We start from the raw sequence: 12,596 nt of genomic DNA on the forward strand, positions 1-12,596 counted from the left end.
AGGGATAGAAAAACAATTAAAATCGCTCAAAGAGGAAAGGCCGCCAGACCTTATGGGATACCAGTTCAATTTTACACAGAGTACGCGAAGGAACTTGCCCCCCTTCTTGCAGCGGTGTACCGTAGGTCTCTAGAAGAGTGCAGCATTCCAAAAGATTGGAAAATGGCACAGGTCATCCCCGTTTTCAAGAAGGGACTTCGAACAGATGTGCAGAACTATAGACCTATATCTCTAATGTCGATCAGTTGTAGAATTTTGGAACACGTATTATGGTTGAGTATAATGACTTTTCCGGAGAATAGAAATCTACTCTGTAGGAATCAGCATGGGTTTCGAAAAAGACGATCGTGTGAAACCCAGCTCGCACTATTCATCCACGAGACTCAGAGGGCCATAGACATGGGTTCGCAGGTAGATGTCGTGTTGTTTCTTGACTTCCGCAAGGCGTTTGATACAGTTCCCCACAGTCGCTTAATGAACAAAGTAAGAGCATATGGATTATCAGACCAATTGTGTAACTGAATTGAAGAGTTCCGATATAACTGAATGCACCATGTCATTCTCAATGGAGAGAAGTGCTCTGAAGTAAGAGTGATTTCAGGTGTACCACAGGGAAGTGTTGTAGGACCGTTGCTATTCACAATATATATAAATGACCTTGCGGATAACATCGGAAGTTCGCTGAGGCTTTTTGCAGATGATGCTGTAGTATATCGAGAGGGTGTAACAATGGAAAATTGTACTGAAATGCAGGAGGATCTGCAACCAATTGACACATGGAGCAGGGAATGGCAATTGAATATCAATGTAGACAAGTGTAATGTGCTGCGAATACATAGAAAGAAACATCCTTTATCATTTAGCTACAATATAGCAGGTCGGGGAGTAGGCATTAGGACTGATTTAAAATGGAATGACCATATAAAATTAATCGTCGGTAAAGCAGATGCCAGACTGAGATTCATTGGAAGAATCCTAAGTAAATGCAGTCCGAAAACAAAGGAAGTAGGTTACAGTACACTTGTTCGCCCACTGCTTGAATACTGCTCACAGGTGGTGGACCCGTACCAGATAGGGTTGATAGAAGAGATAGAGAAGATCCAAGTGCGGTTCATTACAGGATCAGTTAGAAATCGTGAAAGCATTACAGAGATGATAGATAAACTCCAGTGGAAGACTCTGCAAGAGAGACGCTCAGTAGCTCGGTACAGGCTTTTGTTGAAGTTTCGAGAACATACCTTCACTGAGGAGTCAAGCAGTATGTTGCTCCAAAAAATGTTCAAATGTGTGTGAAATCTTATGGGACCTAACTGCTAAGGTCATTAGTCCCTAAGCTTACACACTACTTAACCTAAATTATCCTAAGAACAAGCACACACATCCATGCCCGAGGGAGGACTCGAACCTCCACCAGGACCAGCCGCACAGTCCATGACTGCAGCACCTTAGACTGTGTGGCTATGTTGCTCCCTCCTATTTATATCTCGCGAAGAGACCATGAGGATAAAATCAGAGAGATTAGAGCCCACACAGAGGCATACCGATAATCTTTCTTCCCACGAACAATACGAGACTGGAATAGAAGGGAGAACCGATAGAGGTACTCAAGGAACCCTCCGCCACACACCGTCAGGTGGCTTGCAGAGTATGGATGTAGATGTATATGTAGATTTGCTCAAATTGTTGTCTAGCAATCCAAGAAAACAGCTTCCTAGGCATCCTATATTAGACGAGCAGACAGTACACAAAACTGTGTGCATCATGTTGTTTTTGTTGATTCACTGTCAGGCTATAAGTTTAAAGATTTCAGATTGGATCCATTAACATGGCTAGATTTTATTTCTTCATTTGTATCTTGTCTCTTTGAATGTTCTCCATATATGAAAAAAATGTCAACTTAATTCATCTGGATGCAAAACGTGAAGACCCAAAGTTAAAGCAATGGTAAAAGGCTATTATTGGCATAACTGGCTACTATTGGCCTCAGTCATCACCTAAGAAACATTTCTGACATGTTCTGAAACAGTATGAACTGATTACAGAGCTATGGCATGATGAGGAGCAAAGAACTTCATCAAACTTAACTCTGCAGCCAGTTGACGTTGACCAGCTACAATGTCGTCCTGTGCCAATTTAGCACGGAGCAGCAAGCAATCATCTCATCGCTCTTCTCCCAGCAGTTGTGAACTCTCAAGAGTACTTCCTGTACAAGTAGTTGCTCAATTGCCATCACAAGACTAAGCGCACCCTGTTCCAGTCATCTCACCAAGAAAAATCCCAAGCAGTACTTGAAATTGAACCCAAGTCCTCTGCATGAAGAGTCAGACATGCTGACTATTCAGCTACAGAGATGGGAACTAGTGGAACCTAATTATGTCTAAAAGCTGCAATATTATTCTGATAGTTTTCCTCTAGTGTTGTAGGCTCAACACAATATCCACTTAAACCATATAATCCAAAAAGGGGTTTAAAATCCACAAAATCTGAAAACATTTAGGACTGAAGAATAATTATTTTACTACAATATAATTTCTGTTCTGAAATAAATGGTTGCATGAAGTTTCAGCATAAATTCTATGACTACGACATTACAAAGTGCATTACAAAAGAAAACTGAGTTACAAGAGTGCTGGCTAGTGTTTACCTTCAGGAGAAATGTGAAATCTTCCGCCACTGTCCTAGCTTTTGGGACTGATAGTCCAGTTCCTACCTTGGTGAGGAGAGGGGGATAGTTTGCAAAAGTTCAAAAAGGAAGCACATGTCAAACAGACCCCAGGATGAGAGGAATCCACCAGTTGTAAGGAAGTGGGAAGACAGAGAACTCATCCCGGGCACTGAATGAATTGATCTTTTTTAACTTTTCCCAATCCATCACTCTTATAGAACCATTAGTTCAAAAGCTAGGCTAGTGTTTGTAATTTCATATATATCTGTCAGCAGCAGTGACATTTCTTCTGAAGATAAACAATGGCCAGCAATTTTCTCTCTCAATTTTATGGTTTTCTTGAAAAATTGTTTACTTTAGGAATAGTTATGCAAGAAAATTTCTGTCATGACAGATTTTCACTGATATCTTGTCTATGAACTATCCTGTAAAAGAATTCATCAATTTGTAGTATTTATTGTGAACTTCTGTGCACTCACTTCATCCATAAGACTTGCAACTTCAGCTTTGCACCTTATATCTGTATCCAGTAGGGTGGAAGTACAATGCACATTATTCCCTGAAAATGCTATGCCAACAATTGCTCCTGCCTTTGAACACTTCTTCTCATCATTTGTTACAAAATGGAACTGATTAAAAAATCCACCTCCAATTACAAATTGTTCTGGCTGCCTGTGATAAGAAACAAATATTAATGTATGTGATAGAAGCAAGAACAAAAATTAAATTGCATTCTTTTAGCAAAAGGAAATAAGGCACTGTCTCTATAAACAATTGTTGCAGATGGTGGTCTCAAATGATTTACATGATCCATAAACAAATGCTATGTATGAAGTTTCATAAAAGCGAACTTTGTGTGTTCAACTCTAAAAACATGTTTTGTAAGGTAGTATATTTGCACATGATGTACCCCGTATATGTTTTGTTGCATTTTACTCTCTCTTGTTTTCTGTCGAAGTTGCATTCACATTTGAGTTAATGGTGACTAGTTTTGAACAAATCCGTTCAGTTTCAAACTATTAGCAAGAGTCATTCTCATGTGATTAATGAGCTAATTTCATAGTGTAATATTTGTACATTTTGAGCCTCTCAACAGTTCACACTGAACATTCTCTGCCTTAAAAATGAATAAATACTATTGGAACTAGTCACCATTAACAGAAATCTAAACATAACTAATCGTAAGACAGGAAACTAAAGAAATAATAAAATTAATTAAAGTTGCTGTTCCTCCTCCTAACAAAACAATGTCAGAGTTCCACAAACTATATTGTATATGTGATATGGCATGGAAAGTCTTTGGTGGAGTATAAATAATTTGGAGTAAAGGTAACAACTCTCTGAATAGCTGAGTAGATGTTGCACAAATCCTTTTTCAGAGTCATAGAATGTTGTGTACTCAAGCACCCCCCCCCCCCCCTCCCCACACACCCACACACACACACACACACACAAGTGTACTCACCTGTAGCGTTTTTCTGGAAGACTACAATGGGCTGACACTTCAGCCCGCATGGGGTGAGGGGTTTTGTTAGATGGATAGGGCAAGCAGAGAAAGGAGGCAGGGAGCAGTAAGGAAGGAAGTGACAGGTTATCTGACAGCTGGGAGGGAGAAGCAGCAGATTTATAGGACAGGGATGTGGCACCAATGAGCTCATTCTGGCCACAGGGATAGGGAGTTGGAACAGGTGGCAGCTGTCGAATACCAACAAGTTCCTTCCATACAGCCTAGCTACCCGTAGTCATTGCATCTGCAGTGATGAGCAGTCCCTCACGAAATATACCAAGGATCTCACTGAATCCTTCACAAACTGTAATTATCCTCCCAATCCTGTACAAAAATATATCTCCTGTCCCTTGTCTTTCCAGTTCCCCACCACCTCCCAAAGTCACACCATATGGCCACAGAGTAGCATTCCCCTCGTAACTCAGTGCCACTCAGGACTGGGGCAACTGAACTGCATTCTCCACCAGGGTTTCTACTACCTCTCATCGTGCCCTGAAATGAGAAATATCCTGCCCGCTATCCTGCCCACCCCTCCCATAGTGGTATTCCGCCATCCACCGAACCTACACAGTACACTCATTTGTACCTACACAACACCTCCTCCCTACCCCTTACCTCATGGCTCCCCTGTATTAGACCTAGATGTAAGACCTGTCCCATACATCCTCCCACCACCACCTACTCCAGTCCAGTCACAAACATCACCTACTCATCAAAGGAAGGGATACTTGTGGAACCAGTCATGTGATCTACAAGCTAAACTGCAACCACTGTGCTGCATTCTATGTGGGCATGACAATCACAAAGCTGTCTGTCCGCATGAATGGCCACCGACAAACTATGGCCAAGAAACAAGAGGTTCCACCCTGTTGCTGAACACTTTGCCAAACATGACATCCTCCATTTCAATGACTGCTTCACATCCTGTGCCAGATGGATCCTTCCCACTTCCCCACAGCTTTTCTGAATTGCACAGGTGGGAACTTTCTCTGCAATACGTCCTATGTTCCTGTAACCCTCCTGGCCTCAACCTTCGTTAGTCATTGTCCGCACCCATCCAGCCCCTTCCCTGTTCGCATGCTGGCACTACACAGCCTGCATTCCACCATCACACCCAGTCTTCTTACTTCTCTCCTTTTCTGCTACCCCCGCCCCCCTCCCCAACTGCACCCTTGCCCTCCGCCTAACCTCTCGACTGGACATAGCTGCCCAAACCTGTCTCCAACATGTCGCTGCATGCTCCCAAAGCACTGCGCTATCCGCCACCCCTACCCTACTATCCCTCCCCCTCCCCGCCCCAGCCTCCTCCTTACCTCCACACAGTCACCACTCCCATCATGCACTGGTGCTGCTGCTCGCAATGTGGTGTCAGTTGCCTGAGACTGCAGTCGTGTGTGAGTGTTGCGCGCGCGCGCGTGTGTGCGTGACAGTCTTTTTGTTGTGCTCATCTGCGACTCAGCATCTCCACTATATGGTGAGTGGTAACTTTCCTTTTCATAATATTGTAAGAATAATAATAATGATAATAATAATGACACTAATGATACTAATAACAATAATAATACTAAAAAAAAATCGGCTCACCAAGTGGCATATCACGGGAGACCTACCAGTAAATCTACCTTGACCCAGGGTTCTGGGGGCTTTTCTGAACTCTGTCCCTTTTCCTAAACCTCTCCAGTCCTTTTATTTCACCCCTGTTCCTTCCCCTTCAACCCCTCTGCCGGAAGGAGGAGCCACTGGTTCCCAAAGCTTGCATAAATAAAACCTACCCTCTCTCTCTCTCTCTCTCTCTCTCTCTGTGTGTGTGTGTGTGTGTGTGTGTGTGTGTGTGTGTGTGTGTGTGTCTGTGTGTGTGTGTGTTTCCTCCCGCCGCTGCTTGGTGAATAGATTTTTTTTTTTACCTATCTAGTTACATTACACTGTCAAAAATAGATCATATATAATATTAATAATAATTATAATAATAATAAAGCACATTTATAATGATACAGATCAGCTTAGCACATTTTAAGCCACGTTAAGTATTATCAGAAGTGAAAGAGATAAAGAAAGAGAAAACTGAAATGATAGTGACAGAAACTGTTAGGCATGAACAGAATATAAATAGAGAACTCTGCCAACAAGGGGTAGGGGAAAGGTGTGGAGGAGGGGGACTGAAGAAAGCGAGCTGCATGGAGTCTGGGAGAAATGACTATTGTGACAGAATGTGGACCATCAGCAGTCTTTTGAAGTTTGGAAAGAATTTAATTTCTCTGATATTTTGAGGAAGATCCCTGATCAGGTTCATGATACAGAAAATGATTTTGAGAACATGACAGTATTATGTGATGGTACAGACAGGATTTTACTTTTTTGGTATATTTCGCTGTGTTGACCAGATAGTATTCTAAGAGTTGACGACAAATATGTGGTAGTGCAGTGATGGGAGACAACGATAAAGCAAACATAGATTATGATAGTCTCTACACCTATTGGCACATAGCCACGATGATTTTTCATAGGCACGGGAGATACAGTTGAAAAAGTGTACATCAGAAATGTATCAATACCAGAGAAGGAAAGTTTCCACTCACCATACAGCGGAGATGCTGAGTAGCGATAGGCACAACAAGAAGATTCACACAATTACAGCTTTTGGCCATTAAGGCCTCTGTCAGCAGTAGCAGTAGCAGTAGCAGTAGACACACACACACACACACACACACACACACACACACACAACTTGCACACACACAACTTGCACACACGTCTGCAGTCTCAGAGAACTGAAACCACACTGTGAGCAGCAGCACCAGTGCATCCTGCATCATGCACTGGTGCTGCTGCTCACAGTGTGGTTTCAGTTCTCTGAGACTGCAGATGTGTGGTGTGCAAGTTGTGTTTGTGTGAGTGTGTGTGTGTCTACTGCTGACTAAGGCCTTAATGGCCGAAAGCTATAATTGTGTGAATCTTTTTGCTATGCCTATCGCGGCTCAGCATCTTCACTATATAGTGAATGGAACTTTCCTTCTCTGGTACTGTTACATTCCATCCTGGATTTTCCATTGTTTCGTCAGAAATGTATTATACACAAGCATTAATCACCTGTTCCAGCCTGTGTCTGCAGAATAGCATCACCATAATCAAGTATGCTCAAAAGGCAATACTTTTTTATATCTATGTGGTGAGCGAAGTGACACTGACGCCTTCTTGCAGACTGAATTTGTATTTCAGTCCAGTCTAAGTGATGGTCCAGTATTATTTGCCTACTGACAACTCTGCACCTCAACTTTTTTGGAGAGTACTTAAATGTAAGTATAGTGCAGTATCACAGTGGCATGAATTATTTACAAGCCTGGGTGTTTTGTTTGAATTGCATCATGTAAACTAAACTGCCTAGAACTTCCATACAGAAGTCCTTATCAGCTAAACCACTTGATAGGTAGAACTTCACTACATTATATTACTGGACTTAAGAATGTTGCACATTATTCCAAACTTACAGCAAAATTAATTCAAAAACATTTTTCAGTTTTTTCAGCAAGTTATAAGTTACCAAGTGTGCAATAAATAATTTGAAGCAAAGGCAAAAAGTAATACATTGTCTTACTGAATTTCTTCAGGTCAAAACAAAAGTAATGAATTGGTAAAAAGCTGTATGATTTATGAATTGTTAACTTTTTCCAGACATTCTGTTGTCAGCAGTACAGCTTTTATTAATTCACTTTCTCATGGATCGAATTGTCTAACAAGGACATTAGCAATAAAAAGACCTATAGGATCAGTTGGCTCATCAGCTGAAATCCAGATCTTTTATTTTTTACTTCATCTTTAGTGATTTTCATTACTTCATTGTAACATTCACTCATGTGACATTTCCACAAATTCGACTCACTGTGCACAGATTCGTCTGTATACTTCTCCAAAAACAGTCTTAAGGGGACTTGTACGTGAATAACTGTCAAAAAAATAAATTATATACTTTTTGTCTTAAAAAATGCTCTGTAGTTTTCTGAACGAGAAAAAGTTTACTTCCAGGAAAATGGACAACAGGAAGTACCAAAATTAGAGGAATTTAAAAGTGGTTGCACGTACTACATCACCACCATGGCACACAGTAAGCTCTGTTAAAAATAAAGTTTTGCTCTCATTTGTTTCATTTTTATGACATTTTAGTCCCTTAAGTTGGCTAACCTGTCAAAGCTTTACAGTTGCTTATCTTTTGTTTATGCAGAGTTTAGTCACAGTTTGCTGTTGTTTTGGCGTGAATATTTTGTTTACAGCAAAGTAATTGTGTGTATGAGTTTCTCATTGCGTGTGTGAGTTGCTTATTTCATTTTAAAGCGACGGTAAGAATTAAGATAGTAAACAACATAAATTTTATGGAAATCGGTTCACCAAATAGATTAACTCTGCTAATACTGAAAAGCAATGTGTCGATTCAAGTTATGTTATTGTTGAACACTCTGCTCTATCTGAACAAATAAATAAAGCTTTGCAATTTAAGGAATGTGGCAATAGTGGTGTGAAGGTAGCTGATGTGATACGTGCTAGATGAGGTTGTGCATCACAATTAAGAATTGTTTATAACTTCTGTGATTGAAGCAAATGTGGTTATACTTGTGGTGTAACTAAACAGAGAATGTATACCACAAATAATAAACTTGGTTATGCTATGAGATGTATAGGCAAAGCATATAGTAGTGCACAAATTTTCTGTGCTCTTATACACTTACCTCGCCCTACGAGGTGTGACAGGTACAATACAATTATTCTACAGACTTTAGAAGAAGTAGCAAATGATAGTATAAAAAATGCTGTTCAGGAAAGTATAGACACGAATGACAGCAATACACGCACGTCTGCAGCCCTGGGTGCATCCTGGCAATGAAGGGGCCATAGCTCCCTAAATGATGTAGTGACAGCTACCTCCTCGGACAATGGTAAAGTCATTGACGCGGAATGTATTACCGAGTACTGTCATGGCTGTACTAGTGGAACTCAAAATCATAAAGGTTTGGTTAATTTTAGTGGTTATAATGGAGGGATGGAATCTGAAGGTGTTGTGAAGATATTTCACAGGTCAGTGGAGAAATATGGTGCGATGTATACATCTTAACTAGGAGATGAAGACCCAAAAGCATACCAGAAAGTTTGGGAATCCAAACCTTATGGTGACACAAAAATTGAAAATATGGAATATGTTGGACATGTCCAGAAAAGGTTAGGTATAAGATTGTGTAACTTGGAGAGGAATTTGAAGGGAAAGAACTTAGCTAAGTGCATTAGTGGATGCGGTCGGCTTACAGATGAAGAAATAAACAGGTTGCAGTATTATTATGGATAACCAATAAGATAAAATAAAAATGACCTTGAGGGAATAAAAGGGAGTATGGGCTACCTCCTTTCATAAATCCTCCACAGCTGACAACCCACGTCATGCACTCTGCCCATCTGGGAGTAATTTATGGTGTGGCTACCAGAGTGTTGTTACTCAAGGTGTGACCTACAACCATAAACATTCTTTGCCATTTGCTATAATGGAAGTAATAAAATCTATATAGGGATCTTAGTGGCACAAGATTATTAGTGAAATGTTTGCACGGTAGGACTCAAAATCCAAATGTAAGTTTCAACAATTTTATATGGGAACGGATACCAAAAACTGATGTAGTAGGGCTAAATACTTTGAAAATAGGTGTGATGATGTTGTTCTATGTTTCAATGACGGTGCAGTGTCAAGGCGTAATGTTATAGAAATGATGGGAGTGCATGGTGGACTACATACACATAGAGCTCTAATAGCCATTGACCGAAGGAGAGACTTCGAAGCAGAAGAATCGGTATTGGAAGCCACCAAAGAAGCAAGAATAAGAAAAAGAAGTGTGAAAAAGAGAAAAGAGGAAGAACAAAACAGGAAACAAGATGAATATGGACCTGGGATGCATTAGTGCCATGCAAGTTTAATAGAAAAAGCAAGTTTCAACTTTAACTTGAATTTACCGAAAGTTAAATTATTTCATATTCTGGTACACTCTGGCTAAAAACTAAAAATTGTTGAAATTTTGTATACAGTCTTATAACATGCTTAACTAAAAAGTAGACTACTCTTGTGACTTAACTTTGAAAATTAATTGCTTTTCTCTCAAAAAAAAACTGAATTCATTTCAAAAATTTTTGATAATCATACTTAAAATTCTTTTTGCCCAATGTATGACAACACCATCTTTTCAATAGTCTGCTTTGAAGATAATAGTGTAAAGAGCTTACAGGAAAACAATAAACTTTCTACTTTGTTTGTATTTTGAGTAATGTGCACCTATGATGTGCATAAATAATTAGCAAGGTGTATTTCACTTGCAAAAAAAAAATTATAATTAAAAAAGAGCGTGAGAGCTAAAGCTGTGGTTCACATATAAAAATGTTCCCAAAAGATGTCTTAAAAGACAGCAAGCATTATATGGGCTAACAAATCTTATTCTTTGAGTTACACTGTTTAGAAAACTGACAATTTTTTCAAGGTTTCCCCTGGTATTCACAGACAAGTCCCCTTGACATAGGATTCTGTGGTTTCCACAAAGGGATTCCAGCATCAATGAAAGCTTTACATACGTCAGATGCAAATTGTGATTTTTGACTCCATGTTGCAATTGTTGTTGGAAGCAAAGAAATCATCTTCACGGTAGCCTTGGCAAATGCATCTTTAAGTTTGGTTGTATTGGTATACTGAGAAAGGAAATATTTTTTTTTTTATAGTTGATTGACTGCTCAAATGTTTTGCACAGAAGCATTTTACAATTAGAAGAAAATATATCAGATCCAGATATATTAATGTAACTTTGTAATTTACTGCATAAAGGAAACTGAATTTTGGCACGTTACTAGCTACCGTGAACAAAGCCACAACAAATACTGAAAAAAAAAAAAAAAAAAAAAAAGGAACAGAAATTTAGAAGAATAGTGAAACAATGGTTTGGCCCTTGCACTCATTGTTGCTCATTGTTGTTCCAACAGGAAGCCAAGTAAATATAACTCATAATTAAAACCAGAGGCGGGCAGGAATCCTGCACGTGTGCGGTGCACTTGCACACGTGCAGTTAACAGGTGTTCTGCGTGAACACAGGGGCGAGCTGGCCACCCGCTTATCTCCCCTCCCCACCATACCTTCTGTCCACTCCTTCCTCTGTACTGCGTTTTGTTTCCTAGCTTGCTTTATTGAATGAAGGAATAAGTTTAGTAGGAGTGCTTGAAAGAAATCATGGTTTGAAAGAGTACCTATTACCTATGATCCGTTTCATTTAATTATCACAGGTGAAGTTTACAATAAGTTTAATATCTGGAACAAAATTTCTACATACAGACAAACGCAAACAGCTACGTAAATTTTCATCACAGATGTTTGCTCTTAACCGAGACTTATTAATTCAGGAAATGGTTTTCCAGCTCTCGCTATATTAAGCACAATCTTATAACTTGCACGTACCGCTAGGGTATTATTGTTGTCGTCCTGAAAAATTGAAAACAGTGTTCCATAAAATGTTAAATCATTTAGATGAGAGACTTGGCAAAACAAAGTTGCAGATCTCTCGTGACAACAGCAACTACAACAGATTCATCTAGTATCGTCAGATCGCTCTTCTTAAGCTCAGTCAATTTCCCCATCAGCTCAGAATCCGACAATAAATTGTACTCATCCTTGTGAAATTTATTATAATGGCCTCCAATACTAAACTGCCGCTGACCAGCGAGAATACTGCCACATATTAAACATTTCGAATTTTCACGTTTTTGCACAAAGAAAAATGATTCTCCCATTACTTTTTAAAAGATAGCAAATCTCCACTTATCCGTTTCCTTGTTTCAATCTGCATTTTCCGGTTCTTGAAATACAACGTTCGCTACGTAGTGGTCGCTTCGCATCAACGTCCGCAGCTTAGCCTGGCACTACACTGACGCAACCTGCCGGCTGTCGCCACAGCCCCGGTCAACGATTGCACGCGAGCAGCACACGTGCAGCGCTGTGCGCTCATAAGCCGCGTGCAACGTTTGCCCGCCCCTGATTAAAACCCTTGCCTATTGCTTATGGCAGCACTCATTGTTATTTTTAATAATAAAGGAATAAATAATAATCAAAATGGCAACAAAGGCATTTCTGCAATTAAGCAATTATATTAAAAAAAAAAAAGAGAGTGGTGTTTCAATCACAACAATGTAAATCATACAGATTCATGTTCAAACTGAAGACAGATTTAACACAATTTAAAAGGAATTCTGTCAAAGTTCCAATCTCAACTCATTACCCATCTCACTCAAGCTACCCTGCAGAATGACCTATGGATGAAGAACCTTGTGCTACCTGGAATGTGTATGTAGATGTTATTGGGATTGACTGTGATCATGCTGTTGACAACTTCTTGTCAACTGGTGACTACAAGTTTGACC

General features: G+C 39.8%; 1 protein-coding gene across 3 annotated transcripts in view; it reads right to left on the reverse strand.

Annotated features, from left to right (window-relative positions):
• LOC126194894 (F-box only protein 22-like) overlaps positions 1 to 12,596 on the reverse strand; it is a 213,153-nt gene that overhangs the window by 59,474 nt on the left and 141,083 nt on the right. For all 3 annotated transcript variants that reach the window (XM_049933246.1, XM_049933247.1, XM_049933245.1), the window contains exon 8: positions 3,145 to 3,337. In XM_049933246.1, the coding sequence (XP_049789203.1) occupies positions 3,145 to 3,337 (193 nt within the window). The remainder of the gene's footprint in view (positions 1 to 3,144; positions 3,338 to 12,596) is intronic.

This window comes from Schistocerca nitens, chromosome 7 (assembly GCF_023898315.1).
Source record: "Schistocerca nitens isolate TAMUIC-IGC-003100 chromosome 7, iqSchNite1.1, whole genome shotgun sequence".
Lineage (NCBI taxonomy): Eukaryota > Metazoa > Arthropoda > Insecta > Orthoptera > Acrididae > Schistocerca > Schistocerca nitens.